The 25,396-nt window shown below is 38.1% G+C and overlaps 1 protein-coding gene across 2 annotated transcripts in view; it reads right to left on the bottom strand.

Moving 5' to 3' along the window:
* The window catches only part of LOC128685746 (tyrosine-protein phosphatase 10D-like), a 506,322-nt gene that overhangs the window by 75,779 nt on the left and 405,147 nt on the right, over positions 1 to 25,396 (bottom strand). For both annotated transcript variants that reach the window (XM_070087994.1, XM_053772367.2), the window contains exons 13-17: positions 23,540 to 23,703; positions 22,396 to 22,526; positions 21,081 to 21,240; positions 9,493 to 9,665; positions 798 to 998 (exon numbers count right to left, since the gene is read on the bottom strand). In XM_070087994.1, coding sequence (XP_069944095.1) covers positions 798 to 998; positions 9,493 to 9,665; positions 21,081 to 21,240; positions 22,396 to 22,526; positions 23,540 to 23,703 — 829 coding nt within the window. The remainder of the gene's footprint in view (positions 1 to 797; positions 999 to 9,492; positions 9,666 to 21,080; positions 21,241 to 22,395; positions 22,527 to 23,539; positions 23,704 to 25,396) is intronic.

The following is a 25,396-nucleotide window of genomic DNA, read 5'->3' as shown; positions in this document are numbered from 1 at the left end:
AACCACGGTGACATCACACATCCTTGTCTAAGGCCTACTTTTACTGGGAAATAATTTCCCTCTTTCCTACATACTCTAACTTGAGCCTCACTATCCTCGTAAAAACTCTTCACTGCTTTCAGTAACCTACCTCCTACACCATACACTTGCAACATCTGCCACATTGCCCCCCACTAGTACGTCAAAAACCCTGGTGTGTAAGCCGTACTAGTACGTCCAAAACCCCGAAAGGGTTAAAACACAGCCACTATAATGCACAAAGTCCTCTAAAAATGAAGCAAATCACAACAGATGGAATAATGCTTATCTTGCTAAAAGTATGTAAAGCAATATTTACAGCCACTGACAAACTGTGAAAAAAGTATGTACAGCATTAACACAGTTTCCAAAGGAAGAACAAAAAAGATACTCCACAATACTTTTTTTTTTCTTTGCACAATTTATGTTAACAGCTGTCATCGTACATGAGCTCATTTCAAAGTCTGCCCATTCCAGTTACATTAGCTAAGGTATACCACTTCCCAGGATGCTAATGACAATAGTTGGCTAACGCCCATCTCTGCCATCCCTGGCTGACAGGAGGAATAAGAAGAAACATGATAACTTCAATATGCCCTAATCTCTCAACAGTACCTACTCTCATAATTCCACACTAGTTTCTTAAGTTATCATACTTAAGAACACAAACTTGACCACCTTCCTCCTACTTTAAAAGCTATTACAGTTACTTCTATGTGCACTAAAGCAAAACACCTGGTAGTACCCCTTACACCAAAATTTAAAGTAAAGATGCCAACCTCAAAAGAATCATAGTCTCCTTTGGGTTTTGTCCATGCAAGGGTAATTTCTGTGTCTGATATCAATGTGGCATTAATATTTGTGACAGGTTCGGGATAAAGGCGATCCTGACGTATGAGAGGCTGGCTTGTCACACCTCCTGATACTGTCCAGGCTGTGATGTTGTACAGACGACCAGGCACCAATTTTTCAAAAATAATCTGAAAATACACATGTCATTAATTGTGATGTAGGAGATGGTATAAAAATATTTAGATCATAAAATAAGCAGTACATTAATGCCTTTTCCTGAATCAATCTTGCCTCATACATTTCAATGTTACTATGATCAATGTTATACAGGAATCCTTCTCCAAATATGGCCCCTTTTCCTGTGACCCAGTTGTACTGGGGGGCACCAAATTAGGGAATACAGTATTATTTGCTAAACATTCTGGCTACTGGTCAGGTAGTAGAGACAATGTCAAGATGCTGATAGTTGATTAAAAAAAAATTGATGTTCAAGTCCTTTATGTATATGATAGTTCACTCAAAATTAAACTTCATCAAGTATATGGAAGATATGAGGGAGAGTGGCTTAAATAGCCAATAGCAGGGAGGCTTGTTGGCCCTTCCTCAGTTTACTGTTTCAATATGATATGCATTATGGGAGCAGACAAAGTAACTATCTCATCACTTTCTTTGATAGTGCTGTTTGACTTATTAGTCGATGCTTGCAGGCATTTTCTTCTCAGTTTGCTGTGTTCCAGCATGAGCCAGCAAGCTCCCTGCAGTGCTGCTCCATCTACATTTAAGTAGAATTACTTACATCTAAGCGCATGACATCACTCCCTGTGGACTATTTAAGCCATTGTCTCTCATATTTGCTATGTACCTGACAAAGCTCAGTGTTGAGTGAATTTTATTTTCTTTATTAAAACATCAGCTGTTTCCCACCAAGGCAGAGTGGCCAGAAAAAGAAAAACTTTCATCATCATTCACTCCATCCCTGTCTTGCCAGAGGTATGCTTATCCTACAGTTATGAAACTGCAACATTAACACCCCTTCTTCAGAGTGCCAGCACTCTACTTCCCATCACCAGGAATCAAGTCCGGCCTGCCGGTTTCCCTGAATCCCTTCGTGAATGTTACCTTGTTACACTCCAAGAGCACGTAAAGTCCTAAAAATCATCTGTCTCCATTTGCTCCTATCTAACACACTCACACACTTGCTGGAAATCCAAGCCCCCTCTCACACAAAACCACCTTTACCCCCTCCCTCCAACCTTTCCTAGGCTGACCCCTACCCCACCTTCCCTCCACTACAAATTTATACATTCTTGAAGTCATTCTATTTCGTTCTATCCTCTAAGGTAAAAGGACCCCAATGGAAATAAGTCACTCTGTCTGACTTTTTTGGGTTATCCTAGGTATTTTACACATGCTGCTATGTATGATAATCTATGTAACTGTATTTGTGTATACCTGAATAAACTTACTTAATTACATGTCCAAACCATCTCAATAACCCCTCCTTAGCCCTTTGGATAATAGTTTTGGTAATCCCGCACCTCCTCCTAATCTCCAAACTATGGATTCTCTGTATTACATTCGCACCACACGTTGTGCCCTCAGACATGACATATCCACTGCCTCCAGCCTTCTTGTTGCAACATTTACCACCCATGCCTCACACACATACAAGAGTGGTGGTATAACTATACTCTCATACATTCCCCTCTTTGCTTTCATGGATAAGGTTCTTTGTCTCCACTGACTCCTCAGTGCACCACTCACCTTTTCCCCCTCGTCAATTCTATAATTCACCTCATCTTTCATAGACTCATCTGCTGACATGTCCACTCCCAAATATCTGAATACATTCACCTCCTCCATACTCTCTCCCTCCAATCTGATATCCAATCTTCCATTACCTAATTTTTTTGTTATCCTCATCACCTTACTCTTTCCTATATTCACTTTTAATTTCCTTCTTTTACATACCCTACCAAACTCATCAACCAACTTCTGCAACTTCTCTTCAGAATCTCCCAAAAGCACAGTGTCATCAGCAAAGAGCAACTGTGACAACTCCCACTCTGTGTTTGATTCTTTATCTTCTAACCCCAAACCTCTTGCCAACACCCGAGCATTCACTTCTTTTATAACTCCATCTATAAATATAATGAACAACCATGGTGACATCACACATCCCTGTCGGCCTACTTTTACTGGGAAATACTCTCCCTCTTGCCTGCATAATCTAACCTGAGCCTCACTATCCTTGTGTTGAGTGAAACATTGTACAAATTCAATTCAAGTTTATTCTCTATAAGGGTTACAATGTGGGGTTTACAGGTTTTGGGTATTGTGTGGTTTACATGTTATAAAATACTAATTACAGAGGGGGGTCACTAGGACACCTAGCATGGCTAGGCATTTCAGGCAGACTTAGATTAATTCTTAACATTAAATCCTTACAGATTATGGTATTAAGGCTAAGTGACTACATCATAATTTGTGAGTTTAGCAATGTGAATGCTTTTGTTTTGGCACAATACAAAGTGTCTATATTGGAGTATCATAGGCAAACTTATGACTAGTTAGGATTTATTATTTTAAGATTAAGATTAGTATTTCTGGGTTTATAGCCAGTGGGTGAGTGAGTGTAATTGTGAACCACCAGGTGGTTATCATGTAGTTAGTTGTCGGGGTGGATCAGGGAGATAAGATGTTTTCTAACTGTAGTTTTGAAAGTGATGAATGTGTCTGCAGTTCTAGAGTTTTCAGGTAGGGCTTTCCAGATTTTAGGTCCTTTGAAATACATTGAATTTTTGTAAAGGTTTAGTCGAACACGGGGAATGTCATAGAGATGTTTGTGTCTGGTGTTATGCCTGTGGATCCTGTCACAACTATCAAGAAAGCATTTTAGGTCAAGGTTAATATTGGAATTTAAGGTCCTGTAGCTATAGATTGCACAGTAGTAAGTGTGGATGTTCTGAACAGAGAGTAAGTTTAGATCTATGAAGAGTGGGGGGTTTCATTGCATATCTGTCTTTTTCACTAATTGTACAGATAAACATTCTGTCAATGTCAACAATAAGCAAGACATAAATCACAAGGGCAATGGGTACAAACTTTTGAAGCTCTTTTTATTTTCGGCATTTAGTCATGTGCTACAAGAATAGAGTGCAAGTGCTCAGAACTCTTATGCAGTTCCTAATAAGACAACATATTCCATTTTGTGCCTACATACAGCAGCAATGATTATGCATGAGTGATGGTGAAAGTGTTGAATGATGACGAAAGACTTTTTCTTTCTTTTTGGGTCACCCTGCCTTGGTGGGAAATGGCCTATGTATTAAAAAAAAAAATGCTGCAGCAAGTGTTCAGTGCAGATAAAATTCAATGTTTGTACTGTAAGACACAACAAGTGTTATATATATATATAGGTGGAAGGTGAGTGAATAAGTGCTTTCAAGGATGCTTCTCTCAATTAGACATTATTCCACCAAGCCAAAAATGCAGCATTATTATGCAGGAAGTAAGTGAAGTGGCTGTATAGGTGAAGACATAACTATAGTTCTCTTTTATGTTGTTACAGAAATTACAAAAAAAAAAATGTAATGGAACCAGATTTTTTTAATTTATGATTTATATTAGTCAGAAGGGTAAAGCAGTAACACACTCATTAGAGATCCTTTTCAGATAGTACATGAACAACAGGAAGCTCTACTATATGCAGACAAGCCAAATACACGAGAAAACAAAGCACTACAGGAGCCCTACCAGCAACAAGAGATAGGTGACTTTAAAGCAGTTACAGAGGCTTTTAATTTGCTTTTTGATGATTAATTATCTTACTCAAGATGTAAAAAATTAGGTTCTTATCAAGTACAGTAGGGTCCCGCTTTACGACGTTTCGCCTTACGGCGTTCCACTAATACAGCAATTTCAAATTACGACCAAAATTTGCTATACGGCATGCGATCTTTCAAATACGGTGCACCACACCATGTTTGTTTACATTCTCCGTGAGTACATCTATTGTCTGGAAACTTGCCAAAATTTTGAGTGTTTTAAAGTTATTGTGTATTTTATATGTATACTCTGATAATTATGCTTATGTGTACCTGTACCTAAATATACTTACACACTGTGCTGGCATGTAAGTACACATTAAAATTACTAAGAGCCTCTCTACTCATGACGCCACAGAAATACTACATAATAATAATCTCTCTTGGACACATTAAATGTCTTATTTTACGTTAATATGGACATTTTCATTAATCCATCTATGATATTTTCTTCAAAATTACAGGTCTCATACACAAATAACCCGCACATAAAAGACAGAAGCTTACGACGACGTTTCGGTCCGACTTGGACCATTGACAAAGTCACATCTTGAAACGTCGTCGTAAGCTTCTGTCTTTTATGTGCGGGTTATTTGTGTATCGTTCCAGTCACGGTATTGTGCCTTTTTGTTATTTAATTACAGGTCTCCCTCAACATTCGCGAGGGTTAGGGGATCAAGAGCCTCGTGAATGTTGAAAAACCGTGAATGTTTGGTGCCCCAATATATTGTAGGGAAATATAATACAATGCTGCTTCCTTAACTTGTCCAAACATGAACAATCATAAAGTACATGAAAACGTCGTAAATTGTACTAAATACATACGTAATGCCTTAATAACATGTATGTTATTAAATACCACTGCCTCAACCAATGCGAGTCCCTACTACCCTCCCTCCGACCCCCCACAACTGGCAGCCAGCCCTCCCACCACTGTGTGGTGAGTGTTTTGTTTGTTCATTATTTGCTATTAAACTACAGTATAAATAATGTAAACCCATCCATGACTGCATACTAGAATGGCTATTCGGACAGGTATTGGAAGGTGACATCATGTGTTTACTCTTGAACACAGCAAAGAATCAAACATTTCTGCTACTGCTAATAATAATAATAATAATAATAATAATAATAATAATAATAATATAATAATAATATAATAATAATAATATAATATAATAATAATAATAATAATAATAATAATAATAATATAATAATAATAATATAATAATAATATAATAATAATAATAATATAATAATAATAATAATAATAATAATAATAATAATAATATAATAATAATAATAATAATAATAAATACGATGGAATTGAAGAAGGAAATAGTACAAAAATACGAGGGCTGAAGCAGTGGTGAAGGAAGTGGTTGACGCAGCCTCAGTGTGGCTTTGTTTATGCTGGAGTGAGTATTAGTCTCCGTGCTCTTCCAAACATTTCACAATAATTCATTGTATTTGGTGCTTGTAGATTGAGTATGACTGGAGTGGTTGAGGCAGTGGCAGAGGCAGTGATAGAGGCAGTTATAGAGGCAGTGGTAGAGGCACTGCCTCTATAACTGCCTCTACCACTGCCTCTATCACTGCCTCTATCACTGCCTCTACCACTGCCTCTACCACTGCCTCTATAACTGCCTCTACCACTGCCTCTATAACTGCCTCTATCACTGCCTCTATAACTGCCTCTATAACTGCCTCTACCACTGCCTCTATCACTGCCTCTACCACTGCCTCTACCACTGCCTCTACCACTGCCTCAACCACTCCAGTCATATTCAATCTACAAGCACCAAATACAATGAATTATTGTGAAATGTTTGGAAGAGCACGGAGACTAATACTCACTCCAGCATAAACAAAGCCACACTGACGATGCGTCAACCACTTCCTCCACCACTGCTTCAGCCCTCGTATTTTTGTACAATTTCCTTCTTCAATTCTATCGTATTTATTATTATTATTATTATTATTATTATTATTATTATTTTTATTATATTATTTTTATTATATTATTATTATTATTATTATTATTATTAGCAGTAGCAGAAATGTTTGATTCTTTGCTGTGTTCAAGAGTAAACACATGATGTCACCTTCCAATACCTGTCCGAATAGCCATTCTAGTATGCAGTCATGGATGGGTTTACATTATTTATACTGTAGTTTAATAGCAAATAATGAACAAACAAAACACTCACCACACAGTGGTGGGAGGGCTGGCTGCCAGTTGCAGGGGTCGGAGGGAGGGTAGTAAGGACTCCTGGCGGTAAACTTAAATATGATTTGGAGGCTGGGAATTTGGCGGTTGGGAATTCGCGAATGTGTGAAGCCCGCGAAAGTTGAAAACGTGAATGTTGAGGGAGACCTGTATATAAGAAACACGTTATATAGCATATAAACATTATACATGTACATACACCCACAGAATAAAAATTGACATAAATATGAGATTTGTTTACGAAGCGGCTTTGTAGGAGTGTTGGAAGAATTACGTTGTCTCTAGTCAAATACTGGGGGATAACTGTAGATAAATATTCCTTTCGTATGCCTTCACTCTATACATATATATAGCAATTCACGACCCTTGTGGGTTTAGTGCTTCTATTTTTATTATGATTATAATAATAACTTGTAATAATAATAATTTATAATAATAATTTGTAATAATAATAATAATAAAATAATAATTAATAATAATAATAATAATAGTAATTCTTTCTTTCTTTCAACACATCGGCCGTATCCCACCGAGGCGGGGTGGTCCAAAAGGAAAAACGTAAGGTTCTCCTTTTACATTTAGTATTATATACAGGAGAAGAGGTTACTAGCCCCTTGCTCCCGGCATTTTAGTCGCCTCCTACAACACGCATGGCTTATGGAGGAAGAATTCTGTTCCACTTCCCCATGGAGGTAAGAGAAAATAAACAAGAACAAAAACTAGTAAGAAAATAGAAGAAAACCCAGAGGGGTGTGTATATATATGCTTGTACATGTATGTGTAGTGTGACCTAAGTGTAAGAAGAAGTAGCAAGATGTACCTGTAATCTTGCATATTTATTAGACAGACAAAAGACACCAGCAATCCTACCATCATGTAAAACAATTACAGGCTTTCATTTTACACTCACTTGGCAGAATGGTAGTACCCCCCTGGATGGTTGCTGTCTGCCAACCTACCTATAATAATAATAATAATAATAATAATAATAATAATTTTTTTTTTTTTCAAGTCGGCCGTCTCCCACCGAGGCAAAATAAATAATAATAATAATAATAATAATAATAATAATAATAATTTGTCAGAGCATCATTCCTTCTAAAAATTACAAGAGAATGGAAGTCTTGGTTTTTATATATTCTACTGTATCACTGTGGAGACAACTTGTACACAATGTAAGGTGTTTGTATGAATGTTTATGAACCATAACCAGATGCATCGTCTGTTTTTTTACATAGTGGGTGGGGGTGGCCTGGCTGGCTTCCCTACACTACCCTACCCACCACACCACTTTCTACAAATAAATACTTTTCACCTTTCACTCTACATTAAAACTACAAATCTTTTAAGGTAAGTAATGAGTGTACTGTGTATGCATGTTATCACTCTCTGGGGCTTTAAGCATTGTTGAAGTAGTATATTATGTGTGGGTGGGGTGGCCAGGAGGACTACCACACCTAACTTCTTACAGTAAATACTACTCACCTTTTGCCCTACATTGAGTCTACAAATATTTTGAGGTAAATAATGAGTGCAATGTGTGTGTATCTTACTTTTTAATGCCTAGTTCTATTGCTAACTTAATATATGTTAGTATAAACTTGTTATCTGGCATTTATATGCATTTATAAGTGGAAAAAATGGCATTCTACTTTCCGGTGATGTCTGCTTTCTGGCAGTAGCCTGGAACCTAACCTGCCGTATAAGTGGGGCCCTACTGTATGTAAAAAAAAAGAACAATGACACAATAGAGGCATACATTAAACAGGGATTGAAAAATAGATATGACTACTCTCTTACATCAGTTATTCAAAAGTTAAGAAGCAGGACCACAAGTTAAAATAGGTAATTACATAGCACAGTACAGTAAATACATATATTGTACATTGAATGCTGCAGTGAAAGAGAAGCTAGAGACATTGGGGATGCCATGTTTGAGAGCAATGTGTGGAGTGAATATCATGCAGAGAATTCAAAACATAGAAATTAAAAGGTGATGTGGAGTGACCAACGGTATAATTCTGAAAGCTGAGAAGGGGTTGCTGAGGTGGTATGGGCATACAGAGATGGACGGGGATTGATTGATGAAGGGAAGGGAGGGGTGTATTAATCTGGGCTGAAAGGCAGAAGGGGTAAGAGCCATCCCAGGAATGGTTGAAGGGAGGGGGTACAAGAGGCCTTGGGTTTTAGGGGCTTGAACATCCAGCAGGTATGTGTGAGAATGTTATATGTGGCTTAATGGAGACAAGTGGTTTTCAATGGACATGCTATTGGATAGTGATCAGGGTGACTTTTATAAATGGATTCAGGGGGAAACTGTTTAGTAGACTTGAGTCTTGGAGGTGGAAAGGACAGTGCCTGCACTCTGAAGGAGGGGAAATCTGACTGTGATGTCAGCACACTTCTGGAAAGATAGCAATTGAATAAATGTTGGTGAATGAGTTTTCTTCTTTGGGTCACTCTGCTTTGGCAGAAGACAGCTGTTGAGTTCAAAAAAATTTGACGAAAGTTAAAAAAAAATTTGGCAGAAAACAGCCGTTGAGTTTAAAAAATTTTAGTAATACATGTATATATTCCATAGAAAGGAGCAACAGTTTAAAGTTATTACCTGGTATTTTATGTTACCTTTCTGTCATCATCAGTTGCAAGTTTTTCCTTAAGAGGTATAGCTGGATCAGATAGCATGAATCTGTAGGTGTCAAAAGTGGCCACAGCTGTAGGTGTTGGAGTGTAGCGCAGTGTGATGGACTGCGTGTCTAGCTGGTTAACAATAGTAACATCCGAAGTAATTACAGGTCCTGTCAATTATAATACTATATTAAAGCATTTCTACATCACAATTTAATTAAGTTTATTATTTATCAAATTCAAATGGAAAATTACATATACACACAAAAAGACACATTTCAATTAAATTTTATACTGGACATCATATACAGGAGGGCCCCACATATTCAGCACTCTTTTCAGTGTTCCAAGTTTTTGTTGGTGTTCAAATGAGCCACTGTTCATCATGTTACTGATACCAAGCTCCCTTACATAGGTCAATGCATAAATTCTAGAGAAGCCTGGTAGGCCTGCATATGAGAATGGGGCTGCACAGTTAGTGTGCACAGTACATAAAAAATTGGGAACCCTCCAGTGCATTGTGGGAATGTCATGTTTAGTACTTTGTTCATCATGCAGCACAGTTGCAAAAGCATCACTCCAAGGTGAACTTAATGAGTTCTATTTCCCAGTGACAGTTCCAACAATGAAGATTATGAAACTAATGATGAGACATTTGGTTTTGAACATACAGTTACCGAAAGTGATGCTCAAGATGCTGGAAATATTGCTGAAATTCCTGATGACCTGCAACAATGATCCAATTCTGGGGTTAGTTCATCTGAAACACATCCATCTTAACCATGTCATACGTAAAAGTTCATATTCTCCCGTGGCCTGGACTCGGATGCGAGTTGTGGTTATGATACCGGTGTGGACTTTGATTTCCTAGCAAGCGATGAATACTCTAGTAGGAACAATGATGAAGAATATTCACCTGTTAAGTGTCAATTTAAAAGGCACTGCATGTAGTCTGGTAGTGTTCACATTGCTATCCCAAGCAGACAGAGTACATCCTGGGACCCAACACTGGTAACTGATAGTGAGAGTGACGATGAAATTGCATCAACTGGGATGGGTAATAAGCTGTGCGCAATGGCGCCACCACATGCGGCAGTAGATGGTGGCATGAGGTTCCCAGCACCAGCACCATTGCAGGATGGGAGGCATGGCCCACACTCAACACTCCAATGACCCACGACCACCTTCACTACCCATACACAACTGCTACCTACATAACAACCACAACCAACCACAAATATCCAGTATCTGATCTGAGATTAGCAGGATAATGCAAATATTGTACCTAATCTCCATCAATTTTATGACGTACACAGTGGAATCCTGCCTGACTGTGCCCTCAGGAATGATCCCAGTGAACTTGAATCCTTTGAATTATGTTTCAATGAGCCCAATGCAAATTATAGTGAGGGAAACCAACAGTATACAATGGAAAATACGTTGGTTTCACGACAATTATCATTACACTGGTGGAAGGACACAACTGTTGCTGAGATGTACCTTTTTTTTGCCAAAATAATACTTATGCCTCATGTGTATAAGCACAATACTCAATCATACTGGTTGACTGACAGCCAAATTTGTACCCTGACCTTCAGTGATCATCCTCGTCAAGAGATTTATCCTGCCACTACATATGCTACAATTCTCAAACAAAATGAGGGCTGATAGGAATGACATGTTATACAAGAGTAGGAGAGTTTTTATGTATATGAAATAGTTCAGTGTGTATTTTTTTCTTTTCATTCAAGCAGTACATACTAAGCAAAAGGAAACATTAATATTGGTAGAATTACTGACAATCTGTTAGGTAAAAGAACACAAATGCAACCAATGTGACATTTTATTGTGGCAACATTTCATTCTCCAGGAGCTTTGTCAAGCTGTTACATACAATACATGGACACAGAAGGTACATATAGGCTTTGAGTGAGCTGTAGTACAAGTAGAAGTAGTAGTAGTAGTAGTTATACATGTGGTGAAAAAGTCAGCTAGTACAAGAGAAAGAAAGGTTACAAAAGCTATGGCTTGGGTAACATAAAAAATAGGTTGGGCAAATGTATATAAATGGATTTGAGAAGGCATGTTTCAGTGTCCCTTCTCTATTACATAAGAACATAAGAAAGGAGGAAAGCTGCAGCAGACCTGTTGGCCCAAACTGGGCATGTCCTTTATGTAGTAGCAATTATGTGATGGCAGGGTTTACTGTTTTCAAGAGAATTCTCGCTAAGACTTTAGAGATGATGAAGCTGCTTTTGTGTTGTTCAATTGTGTTAGAAACAGCAATTAATGCTGATTCAAGGCATTTGCATCTTCGGATATTAGGTTCTTTGATCACAAGTTGGGCGTCACTAAATCTCATGAGATGATTGGAGGAATTTCGGTGTTGTATGCAGGCGTTGTTCAAGTTATCATTCCTACATGCATTAACATGTTCATTGAGGTGTGTTTCAAGGTTTCTTGCTGTTTCACCTACATATCCTGCCACAGCCTCCAGAGGGTATAGTGTAAACTGCTGCATTGGCTGGTTCATGGTGCTTCGATTTTGTTCTCGTTAGATCCTTTATTGAAGTGCTGGATGCAATGGCGACTAGTGTTAGCTTGTGCTAGTACTTTAGGAACGTTCAATGCAACCTGGCTATTGGAAAGAATTATAACTTTGTTAGGAGTGGTGTTGGTGTACAGAGAATTAATGATCTGAAGAGCTCTTTTCTTGCAGTCTTTGATGAAAAAGGAAGGAAAATGTAAATCAGTATATACATACACCAAACCTTCACTGATTACATTTTCCTTCCTTTTTCATCAAAGACTGCAAGAAAAGAGCTCTTCAAATCATTAATTCTCCATACACCAACACCACTCCTAACAAAGTTATAATTCTTCTCAACAGCCAGGTTGCACTGAACGTTTCTAAAGTACTAGCACAAGCTAACACTAGTCATCATTACATCCAGCACTTCAATAAAGGATCTAACCAGGACAAAATCGAAGCACCATGAACCAGTGAATGCAGCAGTTTACACTATACCCTGTGGAGGCTGTTACAGGATATATGTAGGTGAAACAACAACAAACCTCAAAACACGCCTCAATGATCACATTAATGCATGTAAGAATGATAACTTGAACAACGCCTGTGTACAACACCGAAATTCCTCCAATTATCTCATGAGATTCAGAGCATTTTGGGCAAATAAGGTCAATTTTGTCCCAGGATGCGACCCACACCAGTCAACTAACACCCAGGTACCCATTTTATACTGATGGGTAAACATGGATAGCAGGTGTCTTATGAAAACATGTCCTAATGTTTTCCAGCCATACTGGGGATTCAAACTCCAGACCTCAGTGTGTGAGCTAAGTGCTCTAGTGATTGAACTACAGGTACTGGTACTATGTTGCATAAAGTACATGGATATATGTACAGTGTGCATGATAAGTCTCACATGCCACAAAAGTTACTGGAAAATGTAAAAAATTAGAAAACCCCAGAAAATTACAAAAAAAAAAGTTAATTAGAAAAATGTGGAGTGTGCGGCAATCACCAACGTTGCCATCAGGGGGTCACTGATCGTCAAATTTACGTCTTTATTTCTCAGTAAGTACTGTGATAGTGTGAATGATGGTGAAAGTGTTTCTTTTTTGGATCACCTGCCTCATTGGGAGACAGCCAGCATGTTAAAAAAAGTACTAATGGGAAATTATTTTTTATTACCACCAGAAAAATGAACTCTTTTAATCAATAAGGTAGGGTTATTATTGAAAGAATTAGAGGTAAGGCAGAATGTAGGATTGCGGATGAGCAAGGAGGTTTTAGAATAGGTAGGGGATGTGTAGATCAAGTGTTTACACTGAAGCATATATGTGAACAGTATTTAGATAAAGGTAGGGAAGTTTTTATTGCATTTATGGATTTAGAAAAGGCATATGATAGAGTGGATAGGGGAGCAATGTAGCAGATGTTGCAAGTATATGGAATAGGTGGTAAGTTACTAAATGCTGTAAAGAGTTTTTATGAGGATAGTGAGGCTCAGGTTAGGGTGTGTAGAAGAGAGGGAGACTACTTCCCGGTAAAAGTAGGTATTAGACAGGGATGTGTAATGTCACCATGGTTGTTTAATATATTTATAGATGGGGTTGTAAAAGAAGTAAATGCTAAGGTGTTCGGGAGAGAGGTGGGATTAAATTATGGGGAATCAAATACAAAATGGGAATTGACACAGTTACTTTTTGCTGATGATACTGTGTTTATGGGAGATTCTAAAGAAAAATTGCAAAGTTAGTGGATGAGTTTGGGAGTGTGTGTAAAGGTAGAAAGTTGAAAATGAACATAGAAAAGAGTAAGGTGATGAGGGTATCAAATGATTTAGATAAAGAAAAATTGGATATCAAATTGGGGAGGAAGAGTATGGAAGAAGTGAATGTTTTCAGATACTTGGGAGTTGACGTGTCAGCAGATGGATTTATGAAGGATGAGGTTAATCATAGAATTGATGAAGGAAAAAAAGTGAGTGGTGCATTGAGGTATATGTGAAGCCAAAAAAACATTATCTATGGAGGCAAAGAAGGGAATGTATGAAAGTACAGTAGTACCAACACTCTTATATGGGTGTGAAGCTTTGGTTGTGAATGCAGCAGTGAGAAGGCGGTTGGAGGCAGTGGAGATGTCCTGTCTAAGGGCAATGTGTGGTGTAAATATTATGCAGAAAATTTGGAGTGTGAAAATTAGGAGAAGGTGTGGAGTTAATAAAAGTATTAGTCAGAGGGCTGAAGAGGGGCTGTTGAGGTGGTTTGGTCATTTAGAGAGAATGGATCAAAGTAGAATGACATGGAGAGCATTTAAATCTGTAGGAGAAGGAAGGCGGGGTAGGGGTCATCCTCGAAAAGGTTGGAAGGAAGGGGTAAGGGAGGTTTTGTGAGTGAGGGGCTTGGACTTCCAGCAGGCGTGCATGAGTGTGTTCGATAGGAGTGAATGGCGACGAATTGTATTTGGGACCTGACGATCTGTTGGAGTGTGAGCAGGGTAAAATTTAGTGAAGGGATTCAGGGAAACCGGTTATTTTTATACAGCCGGACTTGAGTCCTGGAAATGGGAAGTACAATGCTTGCACTCTAAAGGAGGAGTTTTGGGATATTAGCAGTTTGGAGAGATATGTTGTGTATCTTTATACGTATATGCTTCTAAACTGTTGTGTTCTGAGCACGTCTGCAAAAACAGTGATTATGTGTGAGCAGGGCCGGATTACCGCATAGGCAAACTAGGCATTTGCCTAGGGCCCCGCGCATTTGGGGGCCCCGCGGTCCAAGGGGTTCAGGGGCTCATCCAAGACTGCGCACATGGTGCAAGTGCAAAGGGGTCCCTACCTAAAAAGTTCAAGTATTTGGAGAGTAAAATTGATTTTTAAAAATTAATCAAAACAAAAATAAATAATGAAATAAAATAAAATAAAAATAAATAAACCTAACCATAGATGGCAACACTCAACACGCATTTGTTTACATCAGAACAGCTGTGTTTTCCCGCTAATGGGTGAGTATGGGAGATTCCTCTCCAATTTTCTGTAGTAATTACACGTTATCTAGACTTGTACTGTGACAAATTAACTGAAGTGTTGTTGATAGACATTGATGTGTATGGATAAATGTTTGTTTTCGCCTCTAAATGTTAAGGGAGGTACCTGATAGGGTTACTTGACCAGTAAAGACGCATGGACCAGTAAAGACGCATTTTTGGTAAAAATACTATAAAGAAAAACCTAAAAATGCAAACTGACTTCCGTTTGTAGGTTTTAAAAGCACTTTGTCCTGTCTTTAAGTCTTTATCATTTCAATAACAGATCTCAATTGATTGATGTTCTACATCACTTCCGTCGCAAATGCTTAGTTTTCAAGTTGCAACGGAAGTGATGTGGAACATCAATTAATTTACTACATATTTCCCCAGAAACACATAAGCCACATCAGAAAATCGTTGGTTGGGTGAAACTGAAAATTGTCCCTGCATTCTTTAATTCTCATGTCCTAATCTATGGTGGTAGGCCATATATCATGCAAAACATAATGATTAGTTTAGTTATGAAAATGGTAATATAAATACCATTGTGCATTGTTCTTGGACTCAGTATGATTTCTGTTTAAGTAAATTGAAGATCAAGGAGGATTTTTTTTTTTTTTTCAACAAGTCGGTCGTCTCCCACCGAGGCAGGGTGACCCAAAAAAGAAAGAAAATCCCCAAAAAGAAAATACTTTCATCATCATTCAACACTTTCACCACACTCACACATTATCACTGCTTTTGCAGAGGTGCTCAGAATACAACAGTTTAGAAGCATATACGTATAAAGATACACAACATATCCCTCCAAACTGCCAATATCCCAAACCCCTCCTTTAAAGTGCAGGCATTGTACTTCCCATTTCCAGGACTCAAGTCCGACTATATTAAAATAACCAGTTTCCCTGAATCCCTTCACTAAATATTACCCTGCTCACACTCCAACAGATCGTCAGGTCCCAAGTATCATTCGTCTCCATTCACTCCTATCTAACACACTCATGCACACTTGCTGGAAGTCCAAGCCCCTCACCCACAAAACCTCCTTTACCCCCTCTTTCCAACCCTTTCGAGGACAACCCCTACCCCTCTTTCCTTCCCCTATAGATTTACATGCTTTCCATGTCATTCTACTTTGATCCATTCTCTCTAAATGACCAAACCACCTCAACAACCCCTCTTCTGCCCTCTGACTAATGCTTTTATTAACTCCACACCTTCTCCTAATTTCCACACTCCGAATTTTCTGCATAATATTTACACCACACATTGCCCTTAGACAGGACATCTCCACTGCCTCCAACCGTCTCCTCGCTGCTGCATTTACCACCCAAGCTTCACATCCATATAAGAGTGTTGGTACTACTATACTTTCATACATTCCCTTCTTTGCCTCCATAGATAACGTTTTTTGACTCCACATATACCTCAACGCACCACTCACCTTTTTTCCCTCATCAATTCTATGATTAACCTCATCCTTCATAAATCCATCAGCCGACACGTCAACTCCCAAGTATCTGAAAACATTCACTTCTTCCATACTCCTCCTCCCCAATTTGATATCCAATTTTTCTTTATCTAAATCATTTGATACCCTCATCACCTTACTCTTTTCTATGTTCACTTTCAACTTTCTACCTTTACACACATTCTCAAACTCATCCACTAACCTTTGCAATTTTTCTTTAGAATCTCCCATAAGCACAGTATCATCAGCAAAAAATAACTGTGTCAATTCCCATTTTGAATTTGATTCCCCATAATTTAATCCCACCCCTCTCCCAAACACCCTAGCATTTACTTCTTTTACAACCCCATCTATAAATATATTAAACAACCATGGTGACATTACACATACCTGTCTAAGACCTACTTTTACCGGGAAGTATTCTCCCTCTCTTCTACACACCCTAACCTGAGCCTCACTATCCTCATATAAGCTCTTTACAGCATTTAGTAACTTACCACCTATTCCATATACTTGCAACATCTGCCACATTGCTCCTCTATCCACTCTATCATATGCCTTTTCTAAATCCATAAATGCAATAAAAACTTCCCTACCTTTATCTAAATACTGTTCACATATATGCTTCAATGTAAACACTTGATCTACACATCCCCTACCCACTCTGAAGTCTCCTTGCTCATCCACAATTCTACATTCTGTCTTACCTCTAATTCTTTCAATTATAACCCTACCGTATACTTTTCCTGGTATACTCAGTAAACTTATTCCTCTATAATTTTTACAATCTCTTTTGTCCCCTTTCCCTTTATATAAAGGGACTATACATGCTCTCTGCCAATCCCTAGGTACCTTCCCCTCTTTCATACATTTATTAAACAAAAGTACCAACCACTCCAACACTATATCCCCCCCTGCTTTTAACATTTCTGTCATGATCCCGTCAGTTCCAGCTGCTTTACCCCCTTTCATTCTATGTAATGCCTCACATACCTCCACCACACTTACATTCTGCTCTTCTTCACTCCTAAAAGATGGTATACCTCCCTGGCCAGTGCATGAAATTACCGCCTCCCTTTCTTCCTCAACATTTAAAAGTTCCTAATAATACCTCCCTTTCCCCATCTACTAATTCCCCTACTCTGTTTTTAACTGACAAATCCATACTTTCCCTAGGCTTTCTTAACTTGTTTAACTCACTCCAAAATTTTTTCTTATTTTCATTAAAATTTCTTGACAGTGCCTCTCCCACTCTTTCATCTGCTCTCCTTTTGCACTCTCTCACCACTCTCTTCACCTTTCTTTTATTCTCCATATACTATGCTCTTCTTATAACACTTCTGCTTTGTAAAAACCTCTCGTAAGCTACCTTTTTCTCTTTTATCACACCCTTTACTTCATCATTCCACCAATCACTCCTCTTTCCTCAAGGAGGATGAATTAGTAAAATATTCGTAGTCCAAATCACTAACCTAATCTATGGTAAAAGTTCTGTATATGACTCCTTTCTGGTAACGTTTTGAATTTTTAGATGCGCAGCCAGAGGAAAGGGAGCTACAAGGGCCATATCCCCCCAATTGACAGAAAAAAATTTAATAATAATTAAAAAATTAATAATAATTGATAATGAAAAATTTGTATTTGCATGATTACAGACCGATACATCCTCATTATGGCATCTCATGAACGTGATGTTGGACGTTCTTATGCGAGTGGGTCACAGAAAAGAAAGAAGAAAATTCAAGAAGAACAGAAAAAGAAAGATGTAGGAAGCTGCAGAAAGATCACAGACATGCTCACGAAAACAGGGTAAATATAATGGATTGCAAGCCCGTATCAAGCAAATCAACCCACTTGCTGAATATGTGCCCTGCTCAGCACATTCTCTTAATCTTGTTGGGTCATGTGATGCGGAGTGTTGTGTCACTGCAGTTTCATTTTTTGGACTTTTACAAGCACTCTTTATTTTTTTCTCTGCTTCAACACATCGGTGGAGTATACTCAAGTCAACCATTCATGGCGATGTCATCAAATCATTATCAACAAGAAGGTGGTCAGCACAGCATGATGCAACGCATGCTTTGAAAGACAGCTTTGCTGAAATATGTTCTGCTTTGATCCAAATAGCAGAGGATGAAGACCAGACAGCAACTACAAGAAGCGAAGCAGCCAGCTTAGCATCAAAATTGGAAGATTTTGAATTGGCCTTACTCTGTGTGCTTTGGGACTGTATACTGGAACGGTTAAATGCCACGAACAAGACACTTCAGAAAACTGAAACTGAAATGGCTACTTGTGCTAACCTCTATGCAGGCTTAGTGGAATTTGTAAGCTCACTTCGCAATGATGAAGCTTTTGAAATGTTTGAAAAGAAAGCTAACCTGCTGGTGAAAGACTACAGTTACCGGGCTGATCATCAGCGATCAAGGAAGAGGAAACGCAATTTTGAAGAGCTAGACAATGAAATTGTGTTGCTACCAAGGCAGAAATGTAAGACAGCTACATACTTCGTCATTCTGGATTCACTGATTACAGAATTGGTGAAAAGAAAAGAAATCTACCAGAATCTCAATGACAAGTTTGGATTTCTGTTCAAAATTACTACTATGCCAGATGCAGAATTGAGAGAAGCTGCATTAAAGTTGCAACAACACCTTTCAGCAGATGTTCAGGACACATTTGTTGAAGAAATAGTTCATTTTTCTGGGTATATGAATCAGATTAAAGCTCCACCTGAAAAATGTGCACCCTCAGCTGCTTTGAAACATTTAAGAAATGCAGATATCTCAGAAACCTTCCCTAATGTTGACATAGTGTATCGCCTTTACCTAACACTTCCAGCTACTAACTGTGAAGGAGAACGTTCATTTTCTGTTTTGAAAAGAGTGAAAAACCAGCTCCGTTCAACAATGAGCCAAGACAAATTGTGTAACCTAGCCTTGTTGACCATTGAGTCTGATCTAACAAGAAATATTGATTTTCAGAATATAATTGATGATTTTGCCAATATGAAATCCAGAAAAAAGTTTATTTAAGAAGTGCCTGTGAATATAAACAATTCTTTACTTTCTTGAGTTTATATGATTTGATAGTCTTATGCATGATGCAATGATAACAATAATGGTCAGTGATTTATAAAGGGAATAATAGTGCTGTAGTGGTTATGCTGAATATAATAGGTACATGATGTCACTACTTTAAGTATGATGTCACTACTTTAATAGCCTAATCTAGTAATACTATGCTGTCTTGAGTTTATTCTCTTTAAAATGCATGATTTAACAAGATAGTTATAATGGCTGTTGGTAAATGGTTTTGGTTGTCTTGATGTACTTTCCCTATCAAATTTAATCTAAATAGCCAGAATGTATTTAATTAGACCTTAAACAGGCTCACACCGACCCCCTCCACCCCCAAGCTGGAAGGGGTTGCTTTGCTTACCCGTAACTCAAAGGGGCCCCGCCAATCTGAATAGCCTAGGGCCTGGAGACTTCTTAATCTGGCCCTGTGTGTGAGTGAGGTGAAAGTGTTGAATGATGATGAAAGTATTTTCTTTTTGGGGATTTTCTTTCTTTTTGGGTCACCCTGCCTCGGTGGGAGATGGTCGACTTGTTGAAAAAAAAAAAAATTAATTTGGATGCTGAGAGCAGTTTTAATTTTTGGGCTTTGGACAGTGAAGGGGTCAAAAGAAAAAAGAATGTGTGTGAAATTCTGTTTCAAGTTTGGTGATAGTGACATTCACAAAATGCTTCATCAAGCATTTGGAGATGAAGCTATGGGTCAGACACAGTTTTTTAATGATTCAAAGAAGGACAAACATCACTGAAAAAGTGAGGAAGGGTATTCACGAAGATCATCGTTAGAGTATCCAGGACACTGCAAGTGCTGTGAGAATTTTTTATGGATTATGGCAAAGCATTTTGACTGAAAATTTGAATATGAAGTGAGTAGTTGCAAAATTTATGCCCTGCTTACTTACTCAAGACCAGAAAACCATCCTTTTCTGGCCAAAAACATAGTGGCCATCCCTCACCATCCCTACCTCTCAGATCTAGGCCCATCCCCCCATAACTTCCCAAAAGTAATAATGTCATTCAAGGGGCAACATTTTAACTTTGTGGAGATTCAAGCAGAATCACAGGCTGTGCTAGATGCTGTCAGGAAAGAAGAATTCCATAAATATTTTGTGAAATGGCAGAGGCACTGGGATTAGTGAATAGCCTTCCAAGTTTTTTTTTTCAAGGGAGACAACTTCAACTAGGTGATTAGGTAAGCCTACATATTTTTTTCTCAGCAGTCCAGGAACTTTTAGATAGCACCTTATAAATAACTAAAAAGAAAATGAAGAATAATTTGCCACACAAAAAAACGAAATTTCCTGATTTCTCATGAGCTATAGGCACCCTAAAACCAAACATCATTACATATTATGCACCATACTTGTTGCTAGGACACATTCCTTGTGCTTCGACTGTTAAGTATAAATCTGTTACACACATTTTATAAAGCCTCTAAAACCAAATACTATAAAACTAGGAATATAATAATTTGACAACATACTTGTCCTGCTGGAGAGAGAAATATTTTCGCTGATGACCCCATGTGCTGTGGTATAAATCTGAAAGTTGTAGAGCTCTCCAGGAATCAGCTCACCAATCAGCACTGTTAATTTGCGATTTATGCCTTCTGTTGCTTGGTCACCGGGTATTTCTTTTGATTTCTGTTGGTATATAAATATCAAAACATTAATTGCAGCATTTCCAAAAAACATATATTCATAATTATACATCTGAAGCAAGTTTAGGCAGTAGTTAATGTTTAATTAACAATTACAAAAGTGCAACAGATGTCAGCAGTGCAGCAAAACTTGAATTTTCAATGTAAATTTTAGACTGTGGCTCTAGTGATCCTGGTAGTCAATGGGTCTTCAAACTTTATACCTTACTTAGTCACTTAATAAGCAGTAACTAGGTATGGTAGTATGTTTGATATTTGTATTAAACCTATTCAGATACATCTCTACATGTTACAGGACTAATAGACTAATAGGGAAGAGAGGGTGGCTAGTAATGGTAAGTGTGGGTGAGCAGAGATAAGACTGTTTTGCCCTGATCATAACAATAATGGCCAATTCTATAACCCATGGACTTTATCCATTGCTTCCAAATCAACTGACCCAGCAGATTTTGTCCCATATTTCTGAAGTAGGAGCCAAGGCCGGGTCACCACTATTTGGAAAAGACCTGGGCCGGGAGAATACCGGCGAAAAAAAAAAAAAAAAATAGGTCAAATTGAGGTCCTCTAAGTCAAGGGGTAACTGTATCATTTTCATCTGTCAGTGAGTGTCAAGAATTTATATACACATCCATTGCTAGAAATTACTGCCCTTGCCACTAGAGGCCCTTTAGTTATTATATTTAATCAATGATTAGCCTGAACTGGGAGACTTCAGTAGGGCAATGAAGATACTGTCAAGTATTCCATAAAATTAAGGCTTAATCAGCTACAGCAGTTTCAGAGGTTTCCTTTCAGCAGATCTGGATTTGTCATTACTTGGTAATTACAATCTATCAGTACTGGTACTGTCATAGTGGCACAGCTATTACAAATAACAAGATTACTGGTGGTACAAGAAGTGGATTCACTTATTAACTCATGTAGTTCATTCATCTTTTCACCACCACTGTTTCCTGTGTCATGAATCATTCTTACCATTTACATATCCCACTTCAAGATTTCCAAAAATTCATATTTTTCACTTTTTACAGAAATCAACCAGAAACTTTTTATATTACTTAATTACTAATAAAAATCTGACAAAAAAAAGAAAGCAAAGGTAAGTTTTTTGGTAAATTAAATTATAGTGTTACTGTACCTTTCTCTCTGGTTTATGTTCATTCCACCACACAATGGTATACATGTCAATCCTGCCCTCAGGTCTGGGCCATTCAAAAGTAATATTCTGTGAGTCAAGATGATGCTCGATTCCCCTCACAGGATTGGGAGCTGCAAAGTAAAACTATTTAAAATAATTTGCTAAAACTTTCTCTTTCAACAAATAAATTCCTGTTGGCTGTATTCAGTTAGAGGCACTCTAGTACAGAATGTTAAGGATTCTTTTCAAATCATTTAAAACTGTAAAGTTTTATATCTTCTTCTTTCAACACACTGGCTGTATCCCACCGAGGCAGGGTGGCCCAAAAAGAAAAACAAAAATTTCTCTTTTCAACTTTAGTAATGTATACAGGAGAAGGGGTTACTAGCCCTTTGCTCCTGGCATTTTAGTTGCCTCTTACGACACACATAGCTTACGGAGGAAATAAACAAGAACAAGAACTAGTAAGAAAATAGAAGAAAACCCAGAGGGGTGTATATAAATATATGCTTGTACATGCATGTGTAGTGTGACCTAAGTGTAAGTAGAAGCAGCAAGACATACCTGAAATCTTGCATGTTTATGAGACAGAAAAGAGACACCAACTATCCTACCATCAAGTAAAATAATTACGTACAGGCTTTCGTTTTTCACTCGCTTGGTAGGATGGCAGTACCTCCCTGGGTGGCTGCTGTCTACCAAACTACTACCTATAAAAGTTTTATATATGCACCTAAAATATACAAGGCAGAATATTATCAGAATGCTGGATTTGGACAAGTTTTACACAAGATGGAAAATTTCTCTTTTTGTTACTCTTGCAATTGTAATTCTTGGATTACAGAAAGAGCTCTATGTGTTTGTATATACATTTCTAAAGAACTTTCCATGGTTAATTTATTCTCTTGTAACACTTGAACAATGTAAATTTCGTGTCTGTTTCCCAGGAATAATTTTTTTTTTTTCAACAAGTCGGCCGTCTCCCACCGAGGCAGGGTGACCCAAAAAGAAAGAAAATCCCCAAAAAGAAAATACTTTCATCATCATTCAACACTTTCATCTCACTCACACATAATCACTGTAATATATGTAATAATTCCTTTCTAGGATGTAGCAATAAGCATTTTTATCTTTCAATACTTACGAACAGTCTGTTCAACTTCTTGGGGTGTAAAGCTTTCTACATGATGTGAGACAGAGCGGACCTGGATTACGTAACGTTCACCTGGTTGCAAGTTGTCAACTACAGCCAAAGTTTTGTTGATCGCTGGCAGATCAGTCCAAACAGATGTCTCAACAGTTCGATACCTGAGGATTATGTGGTAACATAAGTACATGATAGTTTTTAAGTGAAGAGTATGTAATGATTTTTTTAATTCATAATGCCTTATCAGAAGTAAGAAATGTGCAGTTTTTTTTTTTTTTTTTTTTAACAAGTCAGCTGTCTCCCACTGAGGCAGGGTGACCCAAAAAGAAAGAAAATCCCCAAAAAGAAAATACTTTCATCATCATTCAACTCTTTCACCTCACTTACACATAATCACTGTTTTTGCAGAGGTGCTCAGAACACAACAGCTCAGAAGCATAAACATATAAAGATACACAACATATCCCTCTAAACTGCCAATACTATCCCGAACCCCTCCTTTAGAGTGCAGGCATTGTACTTCCCATTTCCAGGACTCAAGTCTGGCTATATAAAAATAACAAGTTTCCCTGAATCCCTTCACTAAATATTACCCTGCTCACACTCCAACAGATCGTCAGGTCCCAAATACCATTCGTGTCCATTCACTCCTATTGAACACGCTCACGCACGCCTGCTGGAAGTCCAAGCCCCTCGCCCACAAAACCTCCCTTACCCCTTCTTTCCAACCTTTTTGAGGACGACCCCTACCCCGCCTTCCTTCCCCTACAGATTTAAATACTCTCCATGTCATTCTACTTTGATCCATTCTCTCTAAATGACCAAACCACCTCAATAACCCCTCTTCAGCCCTCTGACTAATACTTTTATTAACTCCACACCTTCTCCTAATTTCCACACTCAGAATTTTCTGCATAATATTTACACCACACATTGCCCTTAGAGAGGACATCACTGCCTCCAACCACCTCCTCGCTGCTGCATTCACAACCCAAGCTTCACACCCATATAAGAGTGTTGGTACTACTATACTTTCATACATTCCCTTCTTTGCCTCCATAGATAATGTTTTTTGTCTCCACATATACCTCAATGCACCACTCACCTTTTTTCCCTCATCAATTCTATGATTAACCTCATCCTTCATAAATCCATCCGTCGACACGTCAACTCCCAAGAATCTGAAAACATTCACTTCTTCCATACTCCTCCTCCCCAATTTGATATCCAATTTTTCTTTATCTAAATCATTTGATACCCTCATCACCTTACTTTTTTCTATGTTCACTTTCAACTTTCTACCTTTACACACACTCCCAAACTCGTCCACTGAACTTTGCAATTTTTATTTAGAATCTCCCATAAGCACAGTATCATCAGCAAAAAGCAACTGTGTCAATTCTCATTTTGTATTTGATTCCCCATAATTTAATCCCACCCCTCTCCCGAACACCCTAGCATTTACTTCTTTTACAACCCCATCTATAAATATATTAAACAACCATGGTGACATTACACATCCCTGTCTAAGATCTACTTTTACCAGGAAGTAGTCTCCCTCTCTTCTACACACCCTAACCTGAGCCTCACTATCCTCATAAAAACTCTTTACAGCATTTAGTAACTTACCACCTATTCCAAAATACTTGCAACATCTGCCACATTGCTCCCCTATCCACTCTATCATATGCCTTTTCTAAATCCATAAATGCAATGAAAACTTCCTTACCTTTATCTAAATACTGTTCACATATATGCTTCAATGTAAACACTTGATCTACACATCCCCTACCTATTCTAAAACCTCCTTGCTCATCCGCAATCCTACATTCTGTCTTACCTCTAATTCTTTCA

Source organism: Cherax quadricarinatus, chromosome 23 (assembly GCF_038502225.1).
Source record: "Cherax quadricarinatus isolate ZL_2023a chromosome 23, ASM3850222v1, whole genome shotgun sequence".
Classification (NCBI taxonomy): Eukaryota; Metazoa; Arthropoda; class Malacostraca; order Decapoda; family Parastacidae; genus Cherax; species Cherax quadricarinatus.
Note: the sequence above shows the minus strand (reverse complement) of the source record. Positions and strands in the feature narration are given on the sequence as shown.